Raw genomic sequence first — 9,235 nt, 5'->3', positions numbered from 1 at the left:
AGGCTAGAGTGCAGTGGAACGATCCCAGCTCACTGCAACTTACGTCTCCTGGGTTCAAGCAATTCTGCCTCAGCCTCCCAAGTAGCTAGGATTACCGGCATGCACCACGCCCAGCTAATTTTGTATAATTTTTAGTAGAGACGGGTTTTCACCATGTTGGCCGGGCTGGTCTGGAACTCCTGACCTCAAGTGATACACCTGCCTCGGCTTCCCAAAGTGCTGGGATTACAGGCGTGAGCCACCACGCCTGGCCTGTAGTCTATATTTTATTCTTTTTCTTTTCTTTTTTTCCTTGAGACAGTCTCGGCTCTGTCGCCCAGGCTGGAGTGCAGTGGAACGATCTCGGCTCACTGCACCTTAAGTCTCCCTGGTTCAAGCAATTCTCCTGCCTCAGCTTCCCAAGTAGCTGGGATTACAGGCGTGCACCACGCCCAGCTAATTTTGTATAATTTTTAGTAGAGACGGGGTTTCACCATGTTGGTAAGGCTGGTCTCGAACTCCTGACCTCAAATGATCGGCCCGCCTCCGCCCCCCAAAGTGTTGGGATTACAGGAGTGAGCCACTGCGCCTAGCCTTGTCATCTATATTTTAAAATAAATACTAAGGCAGCAGTGCCTAGTGAGAGCTCTGGAGTGCTGGAGTTTTGACATTTAGACTACCTGCAGTCTAATCACATATTTTAGAGCTTAACTCACCGGACCCAGTGTGTCTGTTGACACAGCAAGCCAGAGGCACGCACCTCCTCCTGATTTAGGGAGACTTCCCACCACCCCACCCCGCCCGGTTACTAGCACCCTGCCCAGCCTATTTATACCTGGCTCTTCGCAAACTTTGTTCTCCATTCTTCTTAATATGCTTGTACTAGAAAACTACCTTCCCTCCTTTTGTTGCTGCTGTTCTCGCTTCATCCACCAAATACTTTCTTCGCTTTCCTAAATTTTAACAATTTTTTACGATAAGGCACAGGCGAAAATCGCAAGCCCTGCCCATTGACAAGACTTCCTAGTTCTACCCCCGCCGCAGTTCCACTTCCGCTGACGTCGGAGGTCAGAGGTTTCAGACAAGATGTCGGCCGATGGTTGCTTTGAGCATTTGCGGAGAGGAGCATCTCTGTGACAGAAGCTTGTCGACGGTGGCTTCTAGGAGCTAGTCGAAGGAGCGAGGTTGAGGCGGGCAGCCACTCTTCAGTTCGCTCCCCTGGGGACCGGCCGGCTGCGAGACGTGACTTCTGGGGACCGCAGGTAGCGGGGAGGTGCCAAAGACCAGTAATGCCCTGTATCCCACCGGGAAGCCGGGAAGTCAAGCTCCGCGGGACCACTTCATGCCGCTGACTGGTGTAGAGCCCGCCAGAATGAACAGGAAGAAAGGAGACAAGGGCTTTGAAAGCCCAAGGCCATATAAATTATAAGTATTTTTTCATTTCCCTTCCTTCCTTTTGGTTTTGTTGCCATTAATTACATTTTGTGATTGCTTGAAATTGACTTGGTGCGCCTGGGAAACTAGAATTTACTCACTGTGATGGAAATGGTGTTTGTAAGGTAAAAATGTTTTGAATGACAGTGTTATTCAGCAAATTTAATTCCCGTTGCCGGTTACTTAAGTTTTTTTCTAAGTGCTAGATTGTATTTCTGTAAAATCTGTTTTCGTGAATCTGTTTTCGTGACTGTTGCTAGATTTTAAAAAATTATCCCAATTGGTAGAGGTTTTTTTTTTTTTTTTTTTTTTTAATTTTTTATTTTTTTAGATGGAGTCTCTCTCTGTCGCCCAGGCTGGAGTGCAGCGATGCGATCTCGGCTCACTGCAGCCACCACCTCCGGGGCTCAAGCTTTTCTCCTAGCTCAGCCTCCTGAGTAGCCGGGATTACAGGCATGTGCCACAATGCCCGGCTAACTTTTGTATTTTCAATAGAGACTGGGTTTCACTCTGTTGGCCAGGCTGGGCTCAAACTCCTGACCTCATGATCTGCTTGCCTCGGCCTCCCAAAGTGCTGGGATTACCGGCGTGTGAGCCACTGCACCAGGCCCCAATTCGTAGAGTTTTAAAATGAAATATTAACTTGTAAGTTTGAATTACTTAGAACATAGACCTAATATATACTTGGATAGAATTATACTTTAATAATAAAAATGATTTCTTCCTTATTTTCTTTTTATATTTATTAATATACAACCCATCAGGTCGTCTGCATCAACAACATAAATTTCCAGAGAAAATCTGTTGTGGTAAGTTTATTCTCAACAATTATAAACAGTAACAAGTCCACTATAAAGAGTAACAATCCACCCCTCACAGTACTTAGAAAGTTTATAGTCTTCCAGATAATTGTGTTTCAAGAATAGGTAAGAATTAAAATTAGGGTCTGTATGATTACAAGTTCCATGGTCCTTCTACTAATACCTATCGCCTCCCAAATTCTCCCTTTCCTTTTTTGTCAATTTCCTAATTAAAATTTTATTCCTCTTTATCTGGTGTATAATGTGAAAGCCTATATAGCCAAGCATTTTATAATTGTGCATGAAACAAGTATAAGCCCATAGCGACATTTCTTCTATGAAAAAAATTAAGATTAATACACTCACTGACTTGGCTTCTAAGAGGCCACTTTTGCTTCTTGACTAGGTGATGTTGCTTTGTAATGAAGTTTTAGATGGAGGATTTGAGATCTAGAAACCCTCTACCTCCCCCCACCCCCAGACACAATTTAAATGTATGAATTGCTGATATAATCAATTTTAGGAAAAAGCTTGAACACTCAAGCTTTTTGTCTGTTTGTTTGTTTGAGACAGAGTCTCTCTCTGTCACCCAGGCTGGAGTGCAGTGCTGTGATCTTGGCTTACTGCAACCTCCACCTCCTGGGTTCAAGTAGTTCTCCTACCTCAGCCTCCCAAGTAGCTTGAATTACAGGTGTGCACGACCACGCCTGACTTATTTTTGTATTTTTAGTGGAGTCAGAGTTTCTCCATGTTTGCCAGGCTGGTCTCGAACTCCTGACCTCAAGTGATTCACCTGCCTCTGCCTCCCAAAATGCTGGGATTACAGGCATGAACCACTGCACCTGGCTGAAAACTCAAGTATTTATTTAATTTACTTTCTTAGGGCTACTTTTATTACATAGACTAAAATGTTAATGAGAGCTGGTTTTCCTTGAGTGATGGTATCAACTTCTCTGTCAGATTTGTTACCCATGTATGTACATGTTTACTTAGGATAAGCTGAATAGATAGAAAAATGTCACTTTTCATAAGAGTCATAGAATCTTAGATTTGTAATGTTCCTAAAAGGTTTATTAAATCTAGTCCCCTCATTTATGGAATTTCTCATGCAGTCTTCCCTAAGTTATGTACCTTGTATCTTATAGTAGGATACTTGAGTTGTATTATGTTGTATGAATTGGGTAGGAAATACAAGGGAATTAGGGAGTCTAGTTCAGAGGTTACTTCAGTAATCTAGGGGAGAAATGGTGAAGTCCTAAATGAAGATAGCCTTCGTGAAAATGGAATTGAAATAGAGTTGACATGATTGAATTAGTGGACATATATTTAGCCATTAATATATGTAAGGTATCTTCTAAGGTTAATGTGTATTAACTCACTTAATCTTCATAATTACCCTGTGAGGTAGATAATATTTTAATGCTCATATTAGGATTAAGGCATTAGCTGAGGCAGCTAAAAGAATGGAGGTTAAGTAACTTTCTTAAGGGCATAAAGTTGGCAAAAGATAAGAGTTCGATGCACTTTCTTTACATCTGTCATTCCCCCTTCCACCTGTGTTGTCCCACAGGAATCAATAGACATAAGTTGCACATGACTTTTTCAGGACTGCCATAAAGGGGTTGTGGATGACTTAAGTTTCCTGTTGGAAACTTTGGTGGGATGTTGTGTGGGTTAGGATCTTGGCAGGAAGTAAATGGCAATATATATATATATGTGTGTGTGTGTGTGTGTGGGTGTGTGTGTGTGCGCGCGTGCGCGCTAATTGAGGGAAATGAATGGATTATTTAGAACAGAGTTAACAGAAACCAATATGAGGTGGAGGAACCCTCTGAGCTATTAACAGTGAGGAACAGTTGCCACTTCTAGGCCTGAAACAACAAAGGGAAGGGGAAGTTACTAGAACCTACTGTAGCCATGGAAAGAGTTACCTTGTAGGACCTGTGTCTTTTAATAGAAGAATGAAGCTACTGGTTACCTGCAGCCTGGCAGAAAGGAATCTGGGGTAATTAATATAAACTTGCTTTCCTTCTGCTTTCCAGTTTCCTTTTTGTGGAAACTGTTGGACCAACTCATCTAGAAGGGTAGAGCCCAGTTAATGAAACTCCTAGGGTATTGAGTAGCGTAGAGAGCAGATCAGGAGGGGCAAAAGGAGAATAATCAGAACAGTCTATCTTTTTAACCCCAACACATCCACTATTGTCTTTGGTTGAGATGAAAAGCTAATGCTCCTAACGTGGGGAACGTACAAAGTTCTATGAGCCACTGAAAGAGTTGGCAATGGCTGACTACTTATTTTTTAAGTGAATTGTTCCTTGAACACAGCCATCCCCATTTATTTGTATATTGACTATGGAGGTTTTGGAGCTACACTGGCAGAGGTGAGTAGCTGAGACAGACTGTGTGACCCACAAAGCCTAAAATATTTCTATCTGGCCCTTTAAGAGAAAGTTTGCTAACCCCTGAGCTATTCTGTTAGTGTGAGAGATAACAGTTCAGCCCTGTTCCCACCTAAAATATTAGTTACCTCTAGTGTCTTTTATGCAAGATAGTGGAAAGAAAAGTGGTTGAAAGAAATAGTATAAAACTAAATTGTGACAGTCCCTGCTTCCCTTAGCTGGTAGCATGGCCGAGGGTGATATACACTGCTTTATTTCTCCACCTCTTTGGGGTTTCCTTTTCCTTCTGCTGACATTTCTGTTGGAATGACCTAGACCCTTGTTTCTTTAGGACATTCACTGCTGTTCATGTCTTTATTGGGTTGTTGCAGTTTCTGTTGCCTAGGACTGTTAGGGGGGATCTGAGAGGCATTTCAGAAAATCACATCTAGATTTCAGATGTGATTCTTGTCCGTACTGTATAGCAAAGCTTTAATTTTCTATTTGGTAGTTGTAATGATTCATTCCAGCCAGAACAGGACCCCTTTCTCTGCTTTTTGGTTCTTTGGGATGAGGAGCTCAAGGTGGTCAAGAGGTAACCTCAACTTCCAATGGAATGGAATCATGAGTATATGCCCTGCTGGATGCATTCTTCACTTGGGCACTAGGACCTCTCAACACACTGAACCCAGGGGCAGAGACGGGAGGCAAAAATTCCTTCCATGGCTGGGCATGGTGGCTCACACCTGTAATCCCAGCACTTTGGGAGACTGAGGTGGGTGGATCACCTGAGGTCAGGAGTTCGAGACCAGTCTGACCAACATGGTGAAACCCCATCTCTACTAAAAATACAAAAATTGGCCAGACGCAGTGGCTCATGCTTGTAATCCCAGTACTTTGGGAGGCCGACGCGGGCAGATCACGAGGTCAGGAGTTTGAGACCAGCCTGGCCTACATAATGAAACCTTATCTTCACTAAAAGTACAAAAAATTAGCCGAGCATGGTGGCGGTCACCTGTAATCCCAACTACTTAGGAGGCTGAGGCAGGAGAATCACTTGAACACGGGAGGCAGAGGTTGCAGTGAGCCAAGATTGTGCCACTGCACTCCAGCCTGGGCAACAAGACAAAACTCTGTCCCCCCAAAAAAACAAAAAAATTCCTTCCGTGGCCTTTTTGGTGTAATAGTGAGAGTAGTCACTCCAACTTTCAACCCTTGGTTTCCAGTTCTGTTTTGGCTAGGAGAGGTAATCCTATATATTGTCTACTAATTTAAGGCAGCATCCCGTGGGAGGTTTCTCAGTTGTTGCTGTAACTGAGCCTTCAGCAATTGATCATGCCATCTACTTCTGTGTGATAGAGTACAAGATAAAATGCATAAGTTTAAACAAATGGTTACTCTGTGTATGGAAGGGAAGGGCAGCAGGTTTGAGAGGAAAGATTCATAGGTCAGATTAGAAAATGTTACATTTCATGCACTTTGGGGTTATTGAGATGAATAGTGGGTAGTTGGCTACATGTCTGTGCAGATAAAGGATGGTGAGAGATTTGGGAGCCTTTGATATACAGTTGTTCATTAAGGGTGTGGAAAAGCTCACTTAGAGTATCTAGCAGGAAGTGAGCATCAGGGAGAAATATCTGAAGAATATGATATTTGAGAAAACTGACACTCGGCCCGTAGAAACCAGTGAAAACCTTTTTTTTGAGACAGGATCTCACTGTCGCCTAGGCTGGAGTACAGTGCAATCACTGCTCACTGCAGCCTCAAACTCCCTGGCCTCAGGTGGTTATCCTACTTCAGTCTCCTGACTAGCTGGGATCACAGGCACATACCACCAGCCTGGCTAATTTTTGTATTTTTTGTAGAGATAGAGTTTTGCCATTTTGCTTAGGCTGGTCTCAAACTCCTGGGCTCAAGCAATCCACCCTACTTCGGCTTTCCAAAGTGCTGGGATTACAGGTGTGAGCCACTGCACCTGGCTGAAAAACATATTTTAAGAAGGAGGAGGCTGGGCGTGGTTTCTCACACCTGTAATCCTAGCACTTTGGGAGGCCGAGGCCGGTGGATCATGAGGTCAGGAGTTTGAAACCAGACTGGCCAACATGGTGAAACCCCGCCTCTACTAAGAATACAAAAAAATTAGCTGTGTGTGGTGGCAGACGCCTGTAATCCCAGCTATTCGGGAGGCTGAGGCAGGAGAGTCGCTTGAACCCAGGAGGTAGAGGTTCCAGTGAGCCGAAATGGCACCATTGCACTCCAGCCTGGGCAACGAGTGAAGCTCCATCTCACAAAAAAAAAAAAAAAAAAAAGAAAGAAAGAAAGAAATGTAATGGTTATTAATTTTAAATGTAAACAGTAAATATAAATTTGAAAACTGAAAGTAATTCTTGGTCATTAGTGACCACAGCAAGGGTAATGTATTAGTCCATGTTCACGCTGCTAATAAAGACATACCTGAAACTGGGCAGTTTACAAAGGAAAGCAGTTTAATGGAGAACTCATAGTTCTAGGTGGCTGGGGACACCTCACAATCATGGCAGAAGGCAAGGAGTAGCAAGTCACCTCTTACATGGATGGCAGCAGGCAAAAAGAGAGCTTGTGCAGAAAAACTCCCATTTTGTTGTTGTTGTTTTTTGTTTGTTTTTAAATTATACTTTAAGTTCTGGGTTACATGTGCAGAACGTGCAATTTTGCTACATAGGTTTACATGTGCCCTGGTAGTTAACTGCACCCATGAACTTGTCACCTACATTAGGTATTTTTTTCTAATGTTATCCCTCCCCTAGTCACCCACTCCCCAACAGGCCCTGGTGTTTGATGTTCCCCTCCCTGTGTCCATGTGTTCTCATTATTCAGTTCCCACTTATGAGTGAGAACATGCGGTATTTGGAAAAACTCCTGTTTTTAAAACCGTCAGATTGCCAGGCGCGGTGGCTCACGCCTGTAATCCCAGTGCTTTGAGAGGCCGAGATGGGCGGATCACCTGAGATCAGGAGTTCAAGACCAGCTTGGCCAACATGGTGAAACCCCATCTCTACAAAAATACAAAAATTAGCCGGGCCTGATGGTGGGTGCCTGTAATCCCAGCTGCTTGGGAGGCTGAGACGGGAGAATCTCTTGAACCTGGGAGGCGGAGGTTGCAGTGAGCCAAGATTGTGCCATTGCACTCCAGCCTGGGTGACAGAACGAGACTTTGTCTCAACAACAAACAAACCAACCGTCAGATCTCGTGAGACTTACTATCATGAGAACAGCGCAGGAAAGACTTGCCCCCATGATTCAGTTACCTCCCACTGGGTCCCTCCCACAACACATGGGAATTCAAGATGAGATTTGGGTGGGGACACAGCCAAATTGCATCATTGTACCCCTGGCCCCTCCCAAATCTTACGTCCTCACATTTCAAAACCAATCATTCCTTCCCAAAGTCCCCCAAAATCTTAACTCATTTTAGCATTACCTCAAAAGTCCACAGTCCAAAGTCTCATCCGAGACAAGGCAAGTCCCTTCTGCCTATGACCCTGTAAAATCAAAAGCAAGTTAGTTACTTCCCACAATGAGAGTACAGGCAATGGGTAACTACAGCCATTCCAAATGGCAGAAATTAGCCAAAACAAAGGGGCTACAGGCCCCATGCAAGTCTGAAATCCAGCAGGGCAGTCAAATCTTAAAGCTCCAAAATGATCTCCATTGACTCCATGTCACATCCAGGTCATGCTGATGTAAGAGGTAGGTTACCATAGTTTTGGACAGCTCTGCCCCTGTGACTTTGCAGGTTGCAGCCTCCCAGCTCCCTTGACTGGATGTCGTTGAGTGTCTGCAGGTTTTCCAGGTACACGGTGCATGTTGTCAGCGGACCATTCTGGGGTCTGGAGGATGGTGGCCGGCTTCTCACAGCTCACTAGGCGGTGCCTCAGTAGGGACCCTGTGGGGCCTCTGACACCACATATCTCTTCTGCCCTGGTCTAGGAGAGGTTCTCTGTGAGGATCCTTCCCCTACAGCAAATTTCTGCCTGGGCATCCAGGCGTTTCCATACATCTTCTGAAATCTAGATGGAGGTTCCCAAACCTCAGTTCTTGACTTCTGTGCACTCACAGGCTCACCACCACATGGAAGCTGCCAAGACTTGAGGTTTGTACCCTCTGAAACTACGGCTCAAGCTCTAAATTGGCCCCTTTCAGCCCTAACTGGAGTGGCTAGGATGCAGGGCACCAAGTCCCTAGGCTGCACACAGCGTGGGGACCCCGGGCCTGGCCCACAAAACCACTTTTTCCTCCTAGGCCTCCCTGTCTATGATGGGAGGGGCTGCGTGAAGACCTCTGACATGCCCTGGAGACATCATTTTCCTCATTTTCTTGGGGATTAGCATTTAGCTCCCAATTACTTATGCAAATTTCTATAGCCGGCTTGGATTTCTCCTCAGAAAATGGGATTTTCTTTTTTTTTTTTTTTTTTTTTTTTGACGGGGTCTCCCTTTTTTCCCCCGGCTGGAGTGCAGTGGCTCGATCTCAGCTCGCTGCAACCTCCGCCTCCCGGGTTCAAGCAAGTCTCTATCTCAGCCTCCTGAGTAGCTGGGATTACAGGCGCCCGCCACCACACCCAGCTCATTTTTTGTGTTTTTAGTAAGGATTGGGTTTCATCAT

General features: G+C 44.7%; 1 protein-coding gene across 4 annotated transcripts in view; it reads left to right on the top strand.

Annotated features, from left to right (window-relative positions):
• The first annotated feature begins 1,027 nt into the window (after positions 1 to 1,027).
• TAF2 (TATA-box binding protein associated factor 2) overlaps positions 1,028 to 9,235 on the top strand; it is a 108,424-nt gene continuing 100,216 nt past the window's right edge. The window contains exons 1-2 of one of the 4 annotated variants that reach the window (XM_023224730.1): positions 1,028 to 1,404; positions 2,168 to 2,222. In XM_023224730.1, the coding sequence (XP_023080498.1) occupies positions 1,322 to 1,404; positions 2,168 to 2,222 (138 nt within the window). In that variant the 5' untranslated portion in view covers positions 1,028 to 1,321. Of the gene's footprint in view, positions 1,405 to 2,167; positions 2,223 to 9,235 lie in introns of those variants that run through there. The other 3 variants (XM_023224748.2, XM_023224753.2, XM_023224737.1) reach the window with 3 other exon arrangements.

Source organism: Piliocolobus tephrosceles, chromosome 7 (genome assembly GCF_002776525.5).
Source record: "Piliocolobus tephrosceles isolate RC106 chromosome 7, ASM277652v3, whole genome shotgun sequence".
Taxonomy (NCBI): Eukaryota; Metazoa; Chordata; class Mammalia; order Primates; family Cercopithecidae; genus Piliocolobus; species Piliocolobus tephrosceles.
Note: the sequence above shows the minus strand (reverse complement) of the source record. Positions and strands in the feature narration are given on the sequence as shown.